The sequence below is a fragment of the Chrysemys picta genome, chromosome 1 (genome assembly GCF_011386835.1).
Source record: "Chrysemys picta bellii isolate R12L10 chromosome 1, ASM1138683v2, whole genome shotgun sequence".
Classification (NCBI taxonomy): domain Eukaryota; kingdom Metazoa; phylum Chordata; order Testudines; family Emydidae; genus Chrysemys; species Chrysemys picta.
Genome location: NC_088791.1, coordinates 121,484,138 through 121,507,673, shown reverse-complemented (window position 1 = coordinate 121,507,673; position 23,536 = coordinate 121,484,138). Strand labels below are relative to the sequence as shown.

General features: G+C 41.8%; 1 protein-coding gene across 1 annotated transcript; it reads right to left on the bottom strand.

Annotated features, from left to right (window-relative positions):
• Positions 1-5,113: 5,113 nt before the first annotated feature.
• Positions 5,114-22,497, bottom strand: LDHB (lactate dehydrogenase B). Its single transcript, XM_005296631.4, has 8 exons — positions 21,961-22,497; positions 18,309-18,440; positions 12,135-12,252; positions 11,318-11,491; positions 8,940-9,113; positions 7,400-7,517; positions 6,261-6,384; positions 5,114-5,479 (listed from the first exon to the last, which is right to left on the bottom strand). The coding sequence occupies exons 2-8, from the start codon at positions 18,432-18,434 to the stop codon at positions 5,312-5,314; spliced, it is 1,002 nt and encodes a 333-aa protein (XP_005296688.1). The 5' UTR covers positions 18,435-18,440; positions 21,961-22,497; the 3' UTR covers positions 5,114-5,311.
• Between the last annotated feature and the right edge of the window lie 1,039 nt (positions 22,498-23,536).

Here is a 23,536-nt window from a genome sequence, read left to right as displayed (position 1 = left end):
GTATTTGAAACCCAGTTTGAGATCTGAATTGTGTATACTATTTTTTCCCCATACTCACTCCCTAAAACTGACAGCCTGACATGGACACAGAACTATAGAAATGTAGCGCTGAAAGGAACCTTGAGAGGATAATTTGTCCAGCTCCCAGTGCTGACACAGGACCAAGTAAACCTAGACCATCCCTGACCAATGTTTTCCAACCTGTTCTTAAAAACCTCCAAAGAGGGAAGAATAGACAAAGTCAAAATGAATATTCTGCCAGGGGTATCTTTCTGGTTTCAAATTTGTCTGTGATCATCCCAGATAATCCCTAGCAGAAGATGTTGTTAGAATTTATATGGGGAGGGGGGGAGTGAGGAGGACCAAGAATGAGAGCAGATACTTTGTACAGACCCATTAAACAAGGTGGATGAGCTAGCTGTTCTAAATATTCTATGGTACTATCACGCCAGCTGGCTCCAAAGCAATAGTGGATTGGTGGGTCTAACCCAGGCAACCACTGGGTCTTAATTGGATAAGAAAACTGACAGTGTAAACATTGCTAGGCTACCATGAATTAAAAAAAAAAAAAAAATCATGTCCTCCAGAAATTTACACATATTCTTTAGCAAAGGCTGCTCTGTGGGTTTGAGAAAAATCTAGAGATAAGATCAGTTCTTTTACCTCATCAGTGACATTCATTGCAAATAAGCCAGAGCTTAACCCAAATTGCAGACCAGAGAGCTTCCAAGATTGGGAGAGCCATGGAATACACACAATTGGTCAGCTATTTAGTAAAGAAACATTTCTATTTATTTTGAGATCAAAACTAACAGGCCCACTCTCCCCTGATACTAGTGCTTTCAAGTTAGGCATTATGCTACTCAACTTTCTAGAAGACCTGTTTCATACAGAAAGCTAACTTTAAGAGAAACAATGGTGTCTGGTCATTCAGGAAAAAAAAATATATAATTTATATCAATTTTTGCAGACAACTTTCCTAACAAAAAAATTACATGCTGGAAAATGTATGTGGATATACAAATTAACCCAAAGGAGTCAGTTTGAGCTGGAAAAGAGGACCAGCAACCTCAGTGTATAGCACCATAAAAGAAAATTTCTTTAAGATACTGCTTCAGTGGTACCTAACACCGGACAGCTTCAAACTCTGTGTGTGTGTGTGTATATATGTGTGTGTGTTGGAGAAATTGTGGTGAAACAGGAGATTTTATGCATATACGGTGACCATGTCTAGTCAGAGAGTATTGGGATGCAATCCATAACCAAATATCACAAATGGTTGGATATTATTACCAAATGATCCTTTGGAAATCCTCTTGGGGATACCTAGTGGAAGTGGTCACTCAAAAAGAAATGAAGAATTGATCTCTCTTATCTGCTAGTAGCTATTGGGAGCCTCTCATTGAAAAAGAAAAATAGTCCAACCATTGAGGAATGGTGCAAAAAATATGGGAGGTTGCGGGTATGGAAAAGTTAACACATCAATTATGTACCCAGCAAAACAGAGGACAGATAGATATTTGGTTACCTTTTATTCGCTAATCCAAGTACATTCACCTGCAAAAAAGCTAACACACCTGTCCAATTTTTTGGAAATCAACATTTGATAGACATACCTGGTCTGTTAAATGGGTACATAGAGATTTCAATCCATTTAATAAAATCACTAGAAAAGACATAGGTGTTGTAATGATGGTCACTCTGCAACACCCTGTTAAATAGAAAGAGCGGATGACTGTAATGATTGTTTCGTTTCTGACATCTACATGGCAAGGATTTGTAAACTTATTAAAACCTCCTAAATAATTAATTTAAAAAAAACCAGACCCCTCCAATGATATGGCTCCTACAACCTCCCTTGGAAGCTTCCCATTGGCATGTAGTAGATGCCACTTTCTTAGTGTGGTGGGCCAACCTCACTACAAAGAAATTCAGAACTCAGGCTTTTAAAGCACAGTGAAGGACTGTGTCAATTTCTCCAAAACACTAAAGTAGGAGTTTAAGGACTGAAAATGTAAGTTGATCATAAATCTTTGTAGCTGCGCATAAGTAGAGATGACACCCAAATTCTCAACTTTAGAACTGGATCCTAACTTTGTGCCTCTGTCTACTGCTAAAGTTGCACAGGAGAGTAATCAAATGTCATGCTTCAGGGGAAGGATGATCGCCTGTGGAATTCTTTATAACCAACACCATCTCCTCCTTTCCCATACTTAATATTTTGCATTGGGTCATCTGCTTTCTGAGCAGCTCAGATTAGTTTTCTCCTATGAACCATCAGAGAGTGACCACTGCTAGAGATAGGACCCTGATCTTGATGAGCCAATGGTCTGTTGCAGTTTGACAAATCCTATACTAATTTTTCTTTTTAAATTTTGGTGATGGTAGAAAGATAAGTTTCATGATCAATAGCCTTTATTTTGTTTTATGGTGAGGCTCTTTTTTAATTTATTTAAAGGAGTGGAGCTACAGGAGGGAGGTTGTTTGCTTAGGTACTCACATTCTTATGAATTTTCTTTCATCTCATAAGGAAAAAAAAAATCTGAGCAGTCTCTCTTTAATTCAGAATGGAGAACAGACTTCCTGGTTTATGAAACATGGAGTTGAGGGGAATTAAGGTGGTCAGGAAACGTCCAAAAATACATTCACAGAATTCTGATGGGAGCTTGAAAAATCCTCTTGACTCATTCCATCCAGTACTTTCCCCACTCCCACAACAGGATCTTAATTTATAGTAAAGGGACAGAATAGTCCCAGTAAAGCCTAGGCACTAGACATTTCTGAGTATTAATCAGATGCCCACTTTGAGGCCCACATTTTCAAGAGAGCCCACATTGTTAAACATAACCTTCAAAAGATGTGACATTAAGCAGTAATTATCCAGTAGGCCCACCAGCTGCAATTTATCTGCCTGTGTGTCTATGAGGGGTGAGGGTGTGGGGGGGCAGTGCATACACCATCTCTTCAGCTCTGCATAGGCAGGCAGCCACCCACACAAACACACAAACACCTTACCCCATCTACCCCTCCTCTCTGTGCTCCCCCTCTCCCACAGACTTGTCCTCACTCCAGCACATACCATGAGTACACCCTGGGGTGAACGAATTAGGCACTGGGCCAAATGTTGGCCTCAGATGCAAAACATGGCTTCTACTGAAGTCAATAGGAGCAGTGTGCAGGCCCTGAAGGGCAGAAAATAACTCCTACATTTAGAAAGTATTTAAATAGAAGACGTTTGAGATGATTGTTTGCTTTTAACATGCAAAATTTAGAGACAACGTTCTTTTTGAATACTGAGTCCTGCAGAAAGGAGACTAGGATTAAGGAACAAGGGAAAGGGAGTTAAAAGTTCTGGCTAAAAAAAAAAGGGGGGGGGGTTTGAATCACAATCTCTCTCACACTCAGAGTTTGAAGTTATTATGCAAAAGGAAACTGTCACCTCAGAGCTCAGGCCTCTCCAAGACCCATAGAATGGTCTTTCAGCTTTGTCTATACTCACCTCCCCTTACACCCCCAACATTCCCACCATTGCTGCCATCAGTCCACGTCCACAGGAGCAGCAACAGTTGGGATACTAATGCAGGCAAGGCTCTCACCACTTGCTGATGTTTTTAGACACCCTGTTACCTAGCCTTGCTCAGAGCAGGTGAGCATGAGATGGCTAAAACAGCATCATCTGCCAGCACATTGTTTACACCAGCACTACCACTATTTCACAAAACTGCTAGAGCCCTACAGCTTCTCTTTGTGCCAGGCAGACTAGAAGGCCCCAGGATTGGGGAGTGAATAGGATCCACAAAGGTGGTTTTAAGATACTTTTGCCTCCACCAACTCTTGGGTTGAACACCTCTGGCCAAGCTATTCTACATAAATCAATTTTTAACAATGCATCAGCTCCTGGTTATTTTACTGTTAATAACCAACCAAAAAAAGTGCAGGAGAGATGGTCAGAAACTAAAATTCCCTGTAGTTTTCATAGTGCATGGCAACTGCACCTGTATTCCCACTTGGTGGTCCCTCGAGGGCACCCACCTCCCAGCTCCGCAGTAGTCTTCTCTCTTGGGTGGAGACTTGCATCTCTCCCACTCCTGACCAGGGTTATTCCAGACTGCAGTTTCCTGCCTACACTGTGATATCTCCAGCAAGCCAGACAGCCTAAACAGGCCTGCATCTTCACTTTTCTTTCCCTCCAGAGATCACCCCCACCTCACACCCCTAACTCCAGCCGAGCTCTCCTAGGAGTCAGTCCTTCAAACCTGACAAAGAAGTTTTTCCACAGCTTTAGCTCAGGAACAGAATCTCCCACGAATAGTGCAGTCTTTCCGCTATACAGGTTTGGCCTTTGATCTTGAGACTCTGGGAAATACGTAATCAGCAGACAATGGCTCATTCCTCAGGGCATAGTTTAAAAAGGCTGGGTTTTTGCATAACCATAATTTAAGTTGCATAACATTCACACCGCTTTGCCTAATACAGCACATCTTAAACAGTCTTGCCCAAATAGCATCCAAAATCTAATTAGAGATTAAGTGCCCAACTCTGCCTGTTTTATATGTTAAGGGAGAATTTGGTCCAAATCCTTGATACTTGTACTCTATGAAGGCTGGAATTCTGGTTTTCAAACAGCATAAAACACTGATATTTAGTTTTAGTAATTCTCCAAGATAGAGGTGACTAAAAAGCACACGAGAATTAAAGTAGGGATAAAAAGCAAATCAACAGTATCAGAATGTGATTGTTAAGGTTCAACATTTCACAACCAAAAATTATGTACTTCGGGATCACAGACTAGTAGTGTTTTCAGCTAAACAGATCTTGAATTGAACACAGACAAATCCAGACCTCATTTTTATGGCTCATTTTTTGCGGAGGGATAGAGAAGGTGCCCTAATGAAAAGAAAATCTGGGAATGAATTTCCCTTATTTGGATTTAGGAGAATGGGTAATACCAAATGTTAACTCCTCCTCCTGTATGAATTGAGTATCTTAGTAGGGATTGCCTCCTTGATATATATATTTAGACACACACATGAAAAGCAACATTAGAGAAAATTTCCATGCATAGCTGGAAAATCATAACCACTGGAAATGAGGACTCCTTAGGAGAATGAAGCATGTTCGAAAGTTAATTTTATTTGTTCATAAAGTCTACACATTACAACAAGCATATGTTTAGTTGCTGTGGACAAAAGCTCATTTCACTTTTGGAAGATCAATGAAATGTTAGCTCCAGAGATGTACAGTAACTAGAAAGCCCACATATGCACACACTATGCAGTTTTTACACTGCTGGAAGTTAACATTCATAAGTTTACAGATCCTTGAGATCTTTCTGGATGCTCCACAATGTATCTGCACTCTTCTTGAGTTGAGCCACCTCCTCATCCTTCAGCTTTTGGTTGATTACGCTTGTCAATCCAGAGGCACTTAACACACAAGGAAGGCTTAAGAAAACTTCATTCTCTATGCCATACATGCCCTGCCACAAACAAACAGAAAGTAGATCAAACAGGACACTAAAAACCAAAATCTGCTTTCAGTTACATTGGCATAAACCCAGAGTAAATGCATTGACCTCAGAGTTATTTTAGAGTTGCACCAATGTGACTGACCGTAGCATTTGCCCATAGGCTGCACATATAGATAGTTAGAAACCCTTACAATAAAATGATTGGCATTCCTGAGATTGGCTTTGAGATTAAAGGAGCAACAGTTCAAAGTGCCCACAACCTCTGCTCTGTCAGGGGACCTAGAGCTGGCTGGTGCAGCCCCCAACATGTGCAGGGCTGTCCTGGGAGATGTTGATTCAGTTCCTCTCCCAGAGGACCTCTGCCATGAAGATCCTTTGGAGTCCCAGCTGGAATTTTAGGATTATTATCCCTTTGGGGCAAATCTTCCCTCAGATTCAGCTGCAGTCCACCAGAGACAAATTTGGCCCACAAACTAAACTTTGCATTGGGTAAAGACAATACATTCTCTTTACAATTCCTGGTGTGGGTGTGTGTGTGTGTGGGGGGGGGGGGGGGGGGGGGGAAGAAGGAGCGAAGAGGAAGAAAGGTCAGCTCAGCTAGTGGACTTTAAACCTACAATGGTAATTTCCATTAGAATACTATCTCTAGTTCTTTTCAAGTTCATAGAGTAGTATCATTTTACAAGGATTCCTTCACCAAGAATTTAGCAAATTCAGTGGAGTCCATGCATATATAACACGGTCATCATACCAGAATAAACTAAGCAGCTGATTGAACAGTCTCTCTTACCTTTACCATGGTTGACACTGGGTGAACCCGGCACAGATTTTTCAGCATAGACTCAATTAGATCAGCAACACTAAAGCCAATGGCCCAGTTAGTGTATCCTTTAAGTTTTATCACTTCATAGGCACTAAGAGAAAAGTGCAGAAGACACAATTATATATATTAAGGGACTTTCAAGACATTTTCTGGATATTACATCAGTCTTGAAGTAACATTTTAAAATGGCTGAAGTACTGCAATACTTAATAGAACTTAATATTTTAGCACTGGGAGATAAGAGTGGAGTTTGCATAATCCATATTTTCAATATGTAAATCCAATTATACTATTGCTAGGTATTACACTACAATACGTATTCTAATAATGGTAAGAACAGGGTACTGCTTTGTGATGGTAAGCAGAGAATATAAAACACAGATGTGACTAGCCAGATTCTTTACTTTAGTCAATGGAATCATTGCAGCAAAGAACTGGAATGACATTGTCTAGCTAATAAACGTAATACATTTTATATATACATACACACAAAACTCCTAAAAAGTTAACATCACACACTGACTATGCACATATCAAACACACCAATATTTAATACTTTTAACCTTGGCATTTCTGGATACTTTACAAAAGCACTTTCCTCATTTTACAAATGGGGCAAGTGAAGCAGAGAAGGGGTAAGTGACTTGCCCAACTTTATACAGGAAGTCAAGGAGAGAGCCAGACACAGAATCCAAATTTTCTGACTCCAATTCTTCTACTCTTCCCACACGACCATCCTGTCTCCTGATAAACACACACACTGATCCTGTAAATCCTGCATTAGTCCTTACTCATATAGTTTGCTGTCCCATTTACATCAATGGGGCTAATCCAGTGAGTAAGGACTGTTCATATGAGAAAGCACATGCTGGATGTAAGAGTTGGGGATCATCTACATACAGATGTTGCCCTGGTTTAACTGAAGGTGTGATGTCAAACCAATCTACTTAAACCAGTGTAACTTCGTGTTTTGATCAGGTCTTACATTTGCAAATGCAAACACACAAACGAATGTGCAATCGAGATCTATTGAAAGTGATTAAGGTGGAAAAAAGTGCTTTAGCCACTTGTAACATCGCGCTCCGCCTTATTCCCCTTCACTGTACCTGTCAACCACCAGTTTGTGGACTTCTTTCCAATTCTCACTGTCTCTGTCAGTACCCATGGCCGGGTTAAGCTCCTGGAGGGAAACGCCTGCCACATTCACTCCACTCCAAACAGCCACTGTAATACATGTCAGAGAGAGTATGTAAGTTTCTGTTACGATTACAATTCTTCCCCACTCCACTTTGTTCATGTTTTGGCCTTTTATTTGATAGGCAAAGTAGCAGCTAAGATGGTATTGTATCTGTTATTATTTCACTGTACTGGGTTCCAAGAGCTCTGGTAGGTGAGAGGGGAGAATGCTATAAAATGATTAGCATCATACTGGTCAATATTTTAATTACAAAGCTCTCTGCCCTTTGAAGGGTTAACAACTTGCTCTTAATATTTATTTTGGGTTGAAATCTGGAAGACAGTTACTAACTCTAGGAAATGGATATTTGCCCCAACTCAACTGTCTAACCTCTAAAAATATATTTATTTTAGATATTGCTTTGGGAGGCATTGGCAAAGTGACAATAGAGAGAAATTAGTGCTTGTTGATCCACACAGAGGCACTGGGGTCTGCCTCCATGAAAGCTGCTCACTCATCCTCTTGTCCTGAACATAGAGAGTGCAACACATCTATCTACAAAGGAAGAGGGTTCCTGTGAGCCCCAGAATGGCAATTCCCTCATATAGCACAAATTTCAGTGGTGAGGGAGAAGTATTCCTCTGATCCATTAAGGTCCAGGGAACACTGATAAATAGGGAGGAGAAGCAGCCATACACAGAAGGAGTAAGTATGATCACGAAGTGTTTGCATACCATCAACCAAATTCTGCTCTCAGTTATGGAACTGCACACTGGTGTCTGTAAAACCCAGATGTGGGTCTTCTGTTTATTATTATCTTTTATTATTATTCTCTTTAAATAGTATTGAGAAATATACACCAAAATACTGTTTGTATTTGACTTAAATCAGAACTTCTCAGCATTTTTGATGATTTACAGTAACAGAAACTCTGCTGTTAACCTGCCAAGAATAAATATTGCAGTCTCAAAAGAGTGTTATTCAAATCACATGCTGTAATACACAGGCAACTACTGAGTGACCAAAGGCAAACTGAACAATAACTCTTAAGGTTCAGCTTCAGACAGAAGAAAGAGTTGGTATTTTCAAAACAAGATTTAACTACATATCTTCCATTATTTTTAATGGCAGATACATAGCTAAATCCCATACATTTCTTTGAAAATCTAAACCACAATCATTGTTATGGGACACAGAGTTTTTTTTTTTTAATTTATATATTTATAAAGGCCAAAATTAGCTGTTAGTGATCCATAATTTTACACAGACCACCATTAAAGAATATGACAAAGGGGAATGGGTATGACTTTAAAAAAATAAAACTGTTCAATCATTTGAGAAATTAGCTCTGGTACTCCCACATACACACAAAAAACAGCTGACCAAGTATCAGCACGTACCCGCTCTTTCAAGGCATTAGCTATTTATTGGTCTCTCTCATTCCAAAAGACAGCAGACGTGTTCCTTACCGCTAGAATCACCATGTTCTCCTAAGATCCAGCCATGGCAGCTGGTGGGGTGGATGCCAAGTTTTTCAGCCATCAGATGGCGAAATCTAGCTGAATCTAGATTGCAGCCACTTCCAATCACACGGTGTTTGGGCAGCCCACTTAGCTTCCATGTGACATAGGTCAATATATCCACTGGAAAAGAGAATAAAGACAATGAGTTGGTTAATTTAGCCATATACAGATTTACTTAAATTACTGCCTTAATGCGTGTGACAGGGTAGCCTCTTACGAGTCAGAGAAACAGAGTGTTCAGCTGGGTTCACTTGTATAAAGCAGCTCGTGCCTAACCGGAGTAGAGGATAGGACGGCTTATCTCACTTGTGGAATGTTGGGGCTCTGTCTGCAATTATAAAAGCCATTTTTTAGGCGTTCACTGGAGGGTATGTCCTAGAGGCTAAAACCAGGGGAGGTTTCTCCTTGGTATGGCTGGAAAGAGATTGGGCCCTGTGGACACAGGAACTGAGGCTACTTAAATATTCCCGGGAGTTTGTTGTGTTTGGAGATCTTGCCTTCCACTTGAGAATCTAACTTAAATGTGCCTGAAGTAAATGGATTTATAATAAAACATATCTGAATTTTCAAAGGCACATTTCTTGTTTCGTATAATGTGCAATATTTGGTACATGAAAAACGAGATACTTCTGCATAGAACTGTCTTTGGATGAGGACTGCCTAATTTACATCATGGCGCTAAGTGACTTCTATGCACTAGTCTGTATGGTGCTACTATATTTTCAGGCAACTCAAATTAATAAGCTATTTGGGAATGGTCCAAAAAACCCCAAATACATAACAAACTAAAGGGGTGTGAAGAAAGGTACAGAACCTAGAACAATATCCGAGAAAGACAGGCAATAGTAATGACAAGTCCTGCCTTAGAACCAAATGACTGGACTTCAAAGGCCAATAATTTGTTTTGGGAGTTACATAACTTGCAAAACTCAGGTCCCAAGTGCCCGTAGTGCAGACATGGTACAAGTTATTGCTGCACAAATGACGGCCCATCTCCTGATTGGCCATGGCTGCACAAACAGCCACCACGAAGATTACTCCTGATCCTGTCAGGAATTATCTACGCAAAACAGGGGGCAGAATGTCAGGGGTATACATCCTAACCCATGTGGGCCAGGCACCCAGATCCACCGTAATATACCATCCATAGTTCCAACCACAGAAGACGGGGAAAGTAGGAGCTCTACAAGTTTGGAGAAAGCATAGGGCACAGTTTAAAAAAAAAAAAAAAAAGGCAACACACAGTTGTCCTCTCCTAGCACTTTTTTGGCCTGAGCGACAGCCAATTTAATCTTTGAATAAATTTTATAAATAGGAATGTGAAACTCATCTATATTGAGCTGTTATAGTTGGGTTTCACCTACTGAGGCAGCAGCTTAAAAAAACATCAGTGCTTGTGAAATGGTGCACCTCTGGCTCTAGAGAATATCTAACAACGTAAGAATGCTATTATGACACCCTAACTCCCATGCTTCCTAACTGATGGCACATTCTTGTGTGATGTATTGCTCAGCTTGGGTCTAAAGGAACCTGAACAGAATAGCAGAAGTGGCAAGCTCTGCCTCTCTCTCAGGTATTTCTGGTGTCTATAAATGTGGTATTAATGGCCAGGCTTGATCCTCCAGTGCTATATAGTGTGAACATGTACAATCTGTTTAACTAAACCTTTTGTAACCTAATGCACTCTCTAGTATATATTTACTCAAATGTTTCTATTCTAACTTTTCTTCCCCAGTTGATCTCAGTTAAAGCTAAGTTGAGGAGTGTGCAGAACCGAAATCCAGGATGTCTAAAGTTTATCCTCAATGCACAAACTTTTCCTGAAACTATATTCAAGAAATTTTTAATTTTACATTTCAGTATTGTTTTTGTGATCAATGAATGATGTTAATACATTCTCAAGCTGGATTTGTCATTCAGACAGATAGCCATATCTTTGCATCTGGATGCTTAGATGCTCATAAAAGCTATAATTAAACAAGTTTCCTAAAATTAATTATTGAAATTGCACCTTCTTTCACACTCATGGGGTTCTGAGCCAGGCTGCTTAAACTATCAGCAGCTTTTAAGCCAATATACCTAGAGCTTTGAAACATAATTAATGTCTAGCAGGGTTTTCAAACAGTTCAAAGTCCTGCGTACACAGGGCGGCCACAGTAAATGTAAATCATGTTTTCATTTCACCACTAGTAGCGGACACCACAGAACATACAGAAGACACACATTTCTACATACTTCCTACTGTAACTAGGCAGAACTTCAAATTAAAGGCCAGTTCTACAAAACTCATGAATTCTACTTTGTACATTAAAACACTGTTTTACCTGGGTTGGAAACCACAAGGATGGTGCAATTGGGACTATATTTCATAATCTGAGGAATAATAAATTTGAAGACATTCACATTCCTCTGGACCAGGTTCAGGCGACTCTCCCCTTCTTGCTGGCGAACTCCTGCAGTTACTACCACAATCTTAGAATTAGCTGTGACAGCATAATCTATAGAGGAGAGGAAGAAAAATACAGAACACGGTTGAATAAAGTCAACGTCAAGAACAATGTGCAACTACAGACTGCTCTAAATAGCTCCACGTGTGTGTAAAATACTCTGGTTAGAAATGAAAAATGTTCAATCTCAATAGATCCACACAATTTCTTAAGAGACGGTGTTCTTATCTACTGATCAAATCAGGACATAGAAATTTAGGGTTCTGTTCTCAACTTTGCAGTTCTGTAGCTTTGGATAAGTCATTTAGCGCCTCTGGGCCTCAGCTTTCTCACCTATAAAATAAGGTTAGTATTTTCTCCACCTCCCAGGAATTCTGAAGTTTCTTTAATATCTGTTTTACGATTCTTGGTTGAAATCCACTACAGATGGACAGTTCAGTGTTAATTAGGGATGGGAAAAGAAGAAGCCATTTAGATTTTGAAAAATCGAAGTGGTTTCAGTTTTAGCAGAATGCCCCTCATTTGTTTAAATATGTTATCTGCTCTTTTCCCTTAAGTCTTAACCTAAGCCTCAACCTTCACAGGTAACATCAAGCCCTGAGCTTGTTGCCAGAATGCAAGACCCTGAGTGCATTCCCATTATTGTGTAGATTTACAGTATATCTGTATTTTAAAAGCAAGATCCCAAGTTTACCTTTGTCTGCCACAATCTTATGAGTTTGGAGGAACAAGCTCCCATGTTGCAGATCCATCATTTCTCCTTTTAGTTTGTCTTCCAAAACATCAACCAGAGCAAGCTCATCACAAAGACCCTGTGTGGGGAGTGGAGGGAATACAATATGGACATCACACAAAGGGCTCACTGTGTATTATTATTTTACTATTTTTCAAAGCTTCCTTTGTTGAGTTAAAAAGTAATGATGTAGTTTATATGGCGCTCTTTATAGAGTATATTAATGTCACACTCTGGTAAAGCATCTCTTCTGAATCACTAGACCAAAAATGGAAGCATGGGACAGTTCAGATGGTGACAGTGGAGACACATAAAAACACACTCCAGTAGCAAAAGTATTAGAAACCCTTATTAAAGCACAGTAAAAGTTTACGATTCAGGTTACATTTCCCACTTCCCTGTTTAGAGGGAAAAGCCACAAATCCTTACTCTGGAGCTTCCCCTTTGTCATTAAGATAGTTCTCCTGCTGACATAGCACCGTGCACAATCCCACTTATTTCGGCAAAATTTATGTTGCTCAGGGGGGTGTTTTTTTCACACCCCTGAGTGACACAAGTTTTGCCGTCATAAGTGGGAGTGTAGACATGGCCTTAGTTATTTACTTAGAAAAATATGCCGAAGTCTCTGTACTAGTTGTAAGAATTACATTCTGCTCTATATCCAAGCAAGACAATATTTGCCCCAGATTTTTGATGGAAAGCTCACACTGCTATCAGTTACCTCAAATTAACATTCAGTGACACAATACAGCTTCAACCAGCTTAATCAAAGTTTTCATTAAAATTGGACATGGTCAGAGTTTTCACAAAAAATTTTCACCATATTTTGACCAGCTCTAAATCAGAACTGTTCCTAATTCTCCCCACCTGGACTGCTAAAACAGTGTCACTTTGTTAAACTTAAGTTCAGCCACATTTGGTTTTTGTCCAGCAGGGGGAGATTGGGAGATAGTCTCAAAGTTCTCCCACTCCCCAAGCTTTCTGAGATTTTGGAGGGATGATAGACACTTTCTACTTCAATGACTAAAATATGAGACGCTTTTAGGATTTAATCTCCCTCTGGCAGATACACTTGGTTGTGGCAGTGGTGGTTTGGGTTTTCTGTTGCTGTTTTGTTGTTATTGTTGAAACGTTGGCATCACTTGTATAGCTTGTCATGCCAATAAAAGTACATTGAAACTCTGTTCAGGACTTCTCTCTACTACTGCCCTATGTGCCTAAATCCATTTGAAAATGGGCATCTAAGTCACTTAGGTGCTTCTGAAAACGTTACCCTCAAGCATGCATCTCTGTCTTGTCTGCTCCTCTGTAAAATTGATAATAGGTTCTTATATCATTATGAGGCTTGACTGGTTAGTGTTTGCAAAGTGCTTTGAAAATAGGAAGACTTGAAACAAACATAACGCGACGCTATCTATATTTCTAAAAGGCATCTCAAATCAGAAACACAGAATATGTGTATTTAAATTTAAAAGTACGTATTTTAAAACCATGTTAGTTACAAATCAATTTATTTTATTGCACTCAGAGCAACTTCTTTCCACAACCAATACCACCAACTATTGCAGGAAAATTCCAAGGGCTTGTACTCGAGTCTTGCTTTATTTTAAAAATCATTTGCAGGGCCAAACTCTGATCTCAGTTATATGAATGTAAATCAAAAAGTGAACTCCAGTGAAGTGAGTTGATTAAACAGGTGTACAACTGATAAGAGTGAGTGAAATCAGAATTAGGCTTATAAAATCTACATCTATGTTCTTTTAAAGATCTAGGACATTTAGGGTATGTCTATACTACGCACTGAATCGGTGGGCAGCGATCGATCCAGCAGGGGTCCATTTATTGCGGTCTAGACGTAGACGCGATAAATCGACCCCCGAGTGCTCTCCCGGACTCTTGTACTCCATCAGGCTGAGAGGTGCAGGCAGAGTTGATGGGGGAGCGTCAGCAGTCGACTCACTGCGGTGAGTAGATCTAAGTACGTCGACTTCAGCTACGTTATTCACATAGCTAAAGTTCCGTAACTTAAATCGACCCCCCACCCTCTCCAGTGTAGACCAGGGCTCAGATACTTGATCTTGTGACCCTTATTTATCTAAGGAGATCCAATGAAGTTAGGAGCCGAATTCTGCTCTCATGAAACCAGAGTATATCTGGAATAGCTCCAACCGCTTTGCTGGATTGATACTGGTGTATTCTAGAGAGGAATTTGGCTCAATAGTAGCACTCACATGAATAAAGCATACAAGATAAGACACAGATACAGCTTAAATGCTTTTACAAAAAGATATAGTTCACCTTTAAAGCTGTGGAAAAAGTATTTCAAGTTCTTCTGAAAGAGCACACAGGTCTCAATGACTTCTTATTGCTAACTAGAAGCAGACGTGAAAAATGCAACCCCCTTCAAGAATAAAATTAACACCATTCACGTGTATATTAATTGAGATGCTATACCAGAAAAAATGAACTCTGAACTATAACTTCAACAATGTCACATGGACAGTGGTGAATTTGATGTGCTAAATTTTAAGATAATATTGGAAATATTGGGTAAGTGCAAAATTTAGGCTACGGCTTAATTGAAGGCAGCATCCATTTTGTGGAGTCCAACAGTCTGAGAGTTCATAAAGCAAGGCACAATTATCAAGATGGCTCAACGCCCACGAACAGTTTGTTACAAACATGTTTTTAAATTCCAACTGGAATTTGTAAGGAAGAGATGCCAATTCTGAGCCAAAATGCAGGAGGCGGCCAGCTTGATGAAAAGTGATGCCATTTGTGCCACTGACAGAGTAGAAGCCAGGTGAAAGGGACTAAATCCATCCAGCTATAAACTGGCTTAAAATTTGTAAGGGCCAATTTCTACCACTAGTTATGCACATGCAACTCACATTGACTTCAATGGGAGGTGGATGCCTGTGATTCCCAGGGCAGAATTTGACGCTGTAAAGAGCTCTTCTTAGGACTATAAACCAGTATGCATCCTTCAATAAAGAGGTTAACAGTCACTTTCACTGGGTTCCCACTCTGCCAGTTTTACAGATCTCATTGCTTTTCCAGCAAGAATGATGCTGAGTTGAGATGGAGAAAGGCAAGCACAATGTGTTTTTTTTAAAAACACATCCTAAGGATATTTCATGATGAATTAATGATTTGGCATGACATTTCATACTTCCACATGATTGAACTGATTTTCTATAGCTATTTGTAACATGAAAAATAACTACAACTTTTTATTTATGACATCTGTGGGTGGTTAATATCACTGTTTTCCTTGCATGGTACATCAGTTTCTCCCTTGCTGAGCATTCTCTTCTAAACATCCACAAGGGAGGAGAAAAACCTTTGAACGGTTTTAAAGGCATTTTAAAAAAATACCCTAATGACATACTATTTTAAAAGCACAGTACCAGAAACAGTGTATTTTCTTAAGATTTTTTTTTTAAGTCAAGTTAATAGAAAGTGGATCAGTATTTCCCCCCTAAAATCATGGATTACCCAGCGTTCGTCTTATTATATGCAGATAATATGGGTCCATTATCACAAACATCAGTGGGACTAAAGTGTATATTAAATGCATTTGGTTTATACTGTCAACAGAGGGCCTTTTGCTAAATTACTCCAAAACTAAAGTAAATGATTTTAGTTGAAGGTGGAGGTTGCATAAATGGAAGATTGATGGGCAATATATTCAACAAATTAGTTCTTTTGCCTAGCTGGGTATCTGGTTCTCAGAAAATGGATTATGGGATAAACATATTCAGGTAACAAAAGAGAATGCCTCAAATTCAATGCAAGCTGTGTTACATTACACTGGGACTCATGGGTGCAACTTACCTGCACCAGCCTTTAGACTGTTTGAGGCCAGGTGTGCACTGAAATTTTGTATGGTGCAGAAATATGGGGATGGAATGATCCCACAGGACTAGAAGTGATCCAAAACAAATTTCTTAGGAAGCTTCTTCGTCTCCCAAATAATCTCCTAGCTGCTCTTCTTAGAGCTGAAACAGGCACAATTTCTATTCTGTCCAAAGTGCAATACCGTAATATTAATTTTTTTGCTTCGCTCTCATAGTATGCACCCACAGCAGTGGCCAAGGCTATACTTAGAGGAACAGATCGGTAGGGCCTGTTCATGTAAGTTTCCTTGGTTAAAGTCTTCTCAGAATTGGAAATGATTAGATTTAAATTTAAAAATGTGAAATCTCTAATCAAGTTGAGATTAGAGGATATTAATAAGCACGGCAGTTGTTTCCATTACAAAGATGTCACCTTGGTTTCCCCTTGTTAAAAGGATTCATGGGTATTCCAGATATTTAGACAATTTGTCCATTAACAAATTAAGGAGGGCTTTTAGAGCTCTCTACTTTCAATTTATGCAGACAGCTTACTTAGAAGACAAATATACTGGCACGAAGAAATGTACCCACCTTTGTCCATGCAGCTCTGGACAGGTAGAAGACTTACCCCATTATTTATTATATTGTAATTTGTATTGCCCTTGAGGTCAAAATGTCTTTCCCTGTTTTTGTTCCAGATGCCTTTTTCCTCTCAGAAAACAAAAGTATTTATTAGGAACTGGCAATGTATCTGTGATCCAAGTGATTACCCTATTTCTGTGTTCAGCTACTAAAATAAGGAAAAGGAAATTGACATAGTGATGTATGCTCTAATTGGCTTATGTTCTTTTTAATTTGTATTTATGGTTATTTCTGATATTTAAAATTCTGGATTTATTTTAAGTTTTACAGTAGTATATTGTATTTTTGGTGCATTGGCCTATGGCTAAGTCACTGTTAATTATTAACTTCTCAAATTAACTTTGTGTCCCTTAATGGTTTAGTGGTATGTGCATGGCTTTGGGCGCTGATCCTGTAAGCTATTCCATGTAGAAATGGCCTGGAGAGAGTAATTTGCAGGAACAGGTTCTTAGGGCCAGATATTTAAAGGTATTTAGAGGGATTTTCATAAGTGCCTAAGCACCTGTCTTCATCTTTAAGCGCCTATGTACTTTTCAAAATCTGACCCTCAATAAGTAAGACTCCGATTCAGAAAATGACTTCAGCATATGCTTCAATCTATCCCTACTGACTTCCAATACGACTTAAGCACATTTAATTTTTTTCCTACAAGGGACTTTAGAGCCAAATTAATCTAAAGATCTAGGTGCTTTACATTGCAGATAGGCATCTAGTGGGATTTTCAAAGTAATACAGGTACCTAACTCGCCTTGAAATCAATATTTTGGAAAATCCCACCAAGTGCCTACCTGCATCTTTAGGTGCCTAAATATCTTTAAAAATCTGGCCCTTAGTTCCCAATTTTTCTTATTCTTCTTAAACAAAGTAAGAAAAAAAGGAAACAGCTACTTGCAAACTTTTGCCCTCTCAAAAAACAAAAGGTCAAATTCTGAGGTCCTTACTGAGGTTTTAGTCAGTCCTTAAAGAGGCAATGGGAGATCTGCCTGAATACGGGCAACATGAAACCAGAATCATGATCTGAGAATTTGGCACTCAATTTTAGCTACTTTAAAATTCTACAGTGAAAGTTGGACAACTAGGCAATAAGGGCTTAATCCAAAGCCTAGTGAAGTCAATGGGAGTTTTTTCATTTGGGCCTTGAATCAGGCCCTGGATGAATGAAGAAGGTAGTAAGTTGAGTGTGTATAGTTTTGGTGTCTACCACACATTTCACAATGATCTCTGATCTGTCTCCATTTAAGTTCTCCCCCCCCCGACGGCCCTGCTATCAAGTAGCAGACTCTGGACTCATTTTCCAAAGGCCTGGAACGTTGGAAGAATCAACAGCAAAAAAAGTTTGGCAAGAGGTTGCAGACCCATTGTACACAAAGCCAACCTGGCGGTCTGCAACTTTGGAAAAGGACAATCAGACCTTTTCCTGAACATGAGACAACTATAAGAGTCAGAGAGGAGATAAACTGGGAACAAACACAATGAGAAGACAAGCCTCATGTGGAGCAGAGGGGTTCATTTAGGAGGAATGTATAGAATTAATCAGACTATTCTTATATTAGTCTGTCATATTTATCTCCATTTTCACACAAAGACGTCAATCAGATTTTGTAGCACTATAAAATTTCGATTACTTTAGCTCCATATTGTTCTTGAACTATACCTTTCCAAGAATGCTGATGGCACAGGCCATTCCAACTTGGCCAACCCCCACTACGGTGATCTTATTGTTAGGGGTAGTGGATTCTGCTGCAATTGATGTAATCAGTTTCTCTTGTAAAGTAGCCATTGTATTCTGCAAGAAAAGAGAGACACATACAAAACTCCATAGATTAAACCCAATCAAATTTCCCACGTTCTTCATATTAAAAAAAGAAAGATAGCTACTTTAGCCTCCAACACTGAAATTTACAAATAAAATTGCCATATATAGATATACATTTCCAAGTTACTGAAAACAATTGTTTATATAACCCACTAGGCAGATACATGAGTACTGTTGGCATTGTCCAATTCTATTTCAATAATTACACTCTACCCACCTAAAATTGTCACTTCAATTTCATTAGGATACAATGTACTTTTTCCTCTCTATATGCACTGTTGCTGTGAGGTGTTAAGACAGCTGCTTTGTGATAGCTGCATTTCAGTGGTTGGTTAAGAAATACTTATAAGTTTGTAAATCCTTTGAAACCTTCTGGATGGAAAGCACTGAATAAATACAGTGTTCACTTACTTAAATGGCTCCCCCACTGTTCCCTTCATTCCAAATACATGGTGAGTCTTTTTTGCCTTTGCGGCTTTATGTAGAAATGTTAATATTCCAATCCATTTGTGTATAATAAACTGTGTTAGAACTGAGCTAACCTGGCATTCATTTTTATTTAGTGTCAGAGACCCACTTTGATCAACTTGTAAGTTACCACCACTAAGCCTTGTCTCTTCCTGATTTTCCCCCTTCGCTTCCCTTCCCACGCCAAATATTTAAAGACACTCTCCATATTCGGTACCTATGTTTTGGAATCACATACACACACTCCAATATATATTTGCAAACAGTGACCCTGTCCTACAAGCAGCTCAATGAGGGCTGACTCCTGGCCATGCATGAAGCTCCAGTGATGACAACAGGGGATTGGAGCCAGAATTTGTAATTGCTGTTGAGCAACTAGATATCTAGGTGATCTGTGTGTATCAATCTGTGCCAGTCCATGGAGGCAAGTCAAAATAAGTGATTGCCCAAAAGATTTTGGGACCCAAAAATTAGCAAATGCTTTGGAAAATTTGTCCCAATGCTCATGTATTTCTCTTGATCCACATACAAGTCAAGGGCAAAACAATCTTAAAATCAGCTAAAAGAAGAACAGGAGTACTTGTGGCACCTTAGAGACTAACAAATTTATTAGAGCATGTTCTTCTTTTTGCGGATACAGACTAACACGGCTGTTACTCTGAAACCTGTTAAAATCAGCTAATACACTAGAGGCAAGAACTCATTTATCATTTCTCCATCTGTAGAATTCTCAACATACAATGTTCAAGGAAGTATTTCCTAAGGCATACTGGGAATCAGAGGGGGGAAAATAAAACCAGACAAAAATATTCATTCTGCAGAATGAGTGTTGTTTCATTCTCCTTCATATGTTGCAGAAATTGAAAGGCGTGTACTGAATGAGTCAGAGGTTTACTGGAAGAGAAAGGATGGTTTCCTGGTTAAGGCATCGGAAGGCTGCCCTGGAGAACTAAATTCTATCCCTGCCTCTGCCACAGAGCTTGTGTGTGATGCTGGGCAAATTGCTTAAACTAACATTCTCACACGTGGTCACTATATGCATGTCCTTCATTTTCTGCATGCCTAACATAAGGCATGTGGTCCCAAATTTGCAGAAAGCGCTGAACACTCACAACTGCAAGTACACTTGACTGGAGCTTTTTTGAACATATCAACTGCAATAAAAATGCCAAATACGCTGAAAAAAAAAAAATCAGGCCCTATTTATCTCAAAATGGATACCCAAAATTAGTGAGCATTTTTGACAACGTTGGCCTTAACCTGTCTGTGCCTCAGTTCCCCAGCTGTAAAATGGGGGGAATAACACCAGCAACTCTTACAAGGCTGTTGTGAAGATAAAGTCTTTGTAAAGCACTCTGATTCTAAGGTCAGAGCACCACAGAAACCCCCAGCAGGAAATTAATAATGTTGTGTTCAGTGCAGGATTTGGATGGAAGGCAGTAAATAAGGCCTGAGGGCCAGCTACCCAGTCCCTGAATGAGGCAGGGGTCCTGGAGAAAACTAGTATGTGATCATGTCATTAAAGACTGTCTCAGAAGGCACAGGGACGGGGGCTGGATTGAAGTTGCACAGGCGATCTTAGTTTTGCTCTTTTCTAACTTTACCAAAAGGATGTCGTGTTTGGGGGGTTTTTTTTCGTTTTTTCTTTCCTAACAGCAGAAAAACTTCTTCAGCGCAGAAAGGACATACATGCCTCAAATGTGCCATCTAATTAATACTGAATTAGACACTGGCGGGGGAAGGCGAGGTGGCAGCAGGCAATCAGCGGGGGCCACAGGCTTTCAGCGGCTGGGACAGTCAGGTCAGGAAGGGTGGAGGTGGCTGCTCTTAGCCTGAGTCATGCGTGAGTCAGGGCAGGATGCGGTTTGCTCTGCGCCTCGCAGGGATCCCGGCTCTCGCTACCCCCAGAGCCCCTGGAGGTGGCGTGCTCAGCCAAAGCTGCGGCTACGGGATCACGTCTTAGGGCTCCTCTTTGGTGTGGCGGGCCCGGGCTGCTGCTGCCCCTGCCGCCTCCAGGGCAGCGAGAACTCGCCCGGCCACGTTTCAGCCCTGCCTGCCTGCAGCGCCGCGCGGGCCCCGCCACGCACTAGGGGGAGGCAGCGGCAGGAGCGGATCCGCGCCGTGCGCGCGCAAACGCCTGCCCATCTCTCATTCCTCCCTCCCCCACCCCGCCGTGCGCGTGCACAGGGCCCTGCCTCCCCGAATCCCGGCGCGCGCCCGCCAGCGGGGTGTGAGAGCAGCAGCTCGGGCGGCTCAAGGGCACGCGGCTGGTCCTCAAGTCAGCCCGGCCGCTGCACGTGCAACGGTGCAACAGGGCAGAGCGCCCTCGGCACAGCCCTCCTCCCCCGCCCGCAGGTGCGGGGAGAGCCTGCGTGTTAGCCGGGTGCATGGGGTCTAAAGGAGAGACACCCCGCCCGCAGCCAGGGGAGATTAAGGGGGGGGGGCCCTTCACGCGGGGCTCACTTCTCCGGCCTCTAGGCCAGAAGAAAGGGGCGCCGAGGGGTATTTTCTCTTCCATGCCCTTCCCCCCATCCCTGGGATGGAGACACTGCAATGCGATGAGACAAGCGACCCGTCACTTCCATGATCCATCCTCGCAGGGAGCGGGGAGGGGCGGAGGCTTTGACAACGAAGCTGCGCCCTTCCCGAAAGGCTCAATATTAACGCCTTCTGCAATGGCGGGGGGGGGGGTCTGTTTCCTGCCCCCCCCCCCCCATTGCTCTTTAAATAGCTGCAGTGCAAAGGAGAGGCGATCCCCCCTCCTACCCAAAGTGGGATCCCCTCCTGCTACCATCCCATCAAGCGGCCCTGCGGCTACAAAGGGGCAGGGGAGAGACAGTGCAGCAATGCACAAGCCAGAGGAGAGCCTGACTCTCAAAAGCGCGGGGGGGGGTCTGTACCCCACCTAGAGGCCCACATACCAGGCAGGCCCTATGAAAGAGAAAGAGGGGTTCGTCCCTTCCATTAAAGCCCCTCCCCGCCATGAGCAGGGGGCAGCGCAGCCGTACAGCGCGATACCCACCTGTGGGGATGGCTCAGCCGGGTTGGGACGGATGGCGCAGGAGGAAGGCAGGAGCCGGGCGCAGCGGCAACCTGTGTCGTGCGGAGCTAAGACAATGTCAGCCCCGGCCGCAAGGGAAGAAAGAGGCGGATCCTGCCCAGCTGCTCGGCGTCGTCTCCTCCGGTTTCGCTATTGTGATTGGAAACCCGAGCGCTGCCCGCCCCCCAGCCTCACTCAATCCCCTTCAAGGACACAGGCGCACGGCTGCAGCCTCCCCCCACGTCCCGGCCCCAAATGGGCCAGCCACTCCTTGAGTCACTTTCAGGAAGGGGTTTGGTCGCCGGCCGCAGGGCTGCAGAAGTACGGCTCTCAAGAGGCAAAAGTTTTCAGCTGCAAAGCGGACCTCTAATCTCTGTGCCCCTCAGCTACATGAATGAGTCTTTATAAACCCAGTCCCTATCTCACACCTCTTAGGGCATCCACAAAACCAGTTTGTATGACCCCCAACGCCAAACCCGCCCTTCCTTCCCCCTCCCCCTGTAGGTCTCTCCTTCGTTCAGGCTTAACCTTCAACTAGCTTTTTTAAAAGCCTCTTTCTCCTGTGACAAGTAACTTCATAGGGTAGCAAGGAATTGTTACAGCAACAGGGCTTGCCTGCAAAATCCAGCTACTAACAGGGTCCCCATCTCTGCAGTATCAGTGCCTCAAGCACTAATGAATGGATCCCCAGGACACACCTGCGTGAGAGGGAAGTATTACCACCCCCATTTTACTGATGGCAAAGGGAGGCACAGATTGATTAAGCAGTTTGCTCAAGGTCACCCAGAATGGCTGTGGCAGAGGAAGAAACTAGATTTCCTAAATCCCCGGCCAATGCCTCAATCCGTATCTATTACTATCTGTATTCCAGTAGTGCCTAGAGGATCCTAGCTGTGATGTGGGCCCTGTTGTACTAGGCACTGTACAACCATTAAGAGACAGTGCCTGCTCTATCCACGTACGTTTGATGACCCCCATCACATAGTTTCTGATTGTCTCGATAGTATTATTAAAAAGAACAGGAGTACTTGTGGCACCTTAGAGACTAACAAATTTATTAGAGCATAAGCTTTCGTGGATTACAGCCCACTTCTTCAGATGCATATAGAGTGAAACCTATATAAATATAGGTTATATAAAAAACCTTTTATTATTTTTTATTATTGAATTTCTCCTCATAGCATGCTGGTGAAGTGAAGTATCCCATTTTCAGAGGGGGATTTTAGGTTAAGTGACTTGCCTAAACTCATACAGGATGGCTCTGGCAGAGCAAGGAATTTAACTACTGCAGTACCTAAACTCTAAGACCATCCCCTGGTTCTATTGCAGGGGTGGGTGGCCAATCTGAGCCTGAGAAGGAGCCAGAATTTATCAATGTACATTGCCGAAGAGCCACAGTAATACGTCAGCTCCCCCCCCATGCCCTGCTCCCAGCACCTCCCACCCATGGGCAGCCCCGCAGATCAGCACCTCCCCCTCCCTCCCCGCACCTCCTGATCAGCTGTTTCATGGCGTGCAGGAGGCTTTGGGACGGGGAGGAGTGAGGGCATGGCAGGCT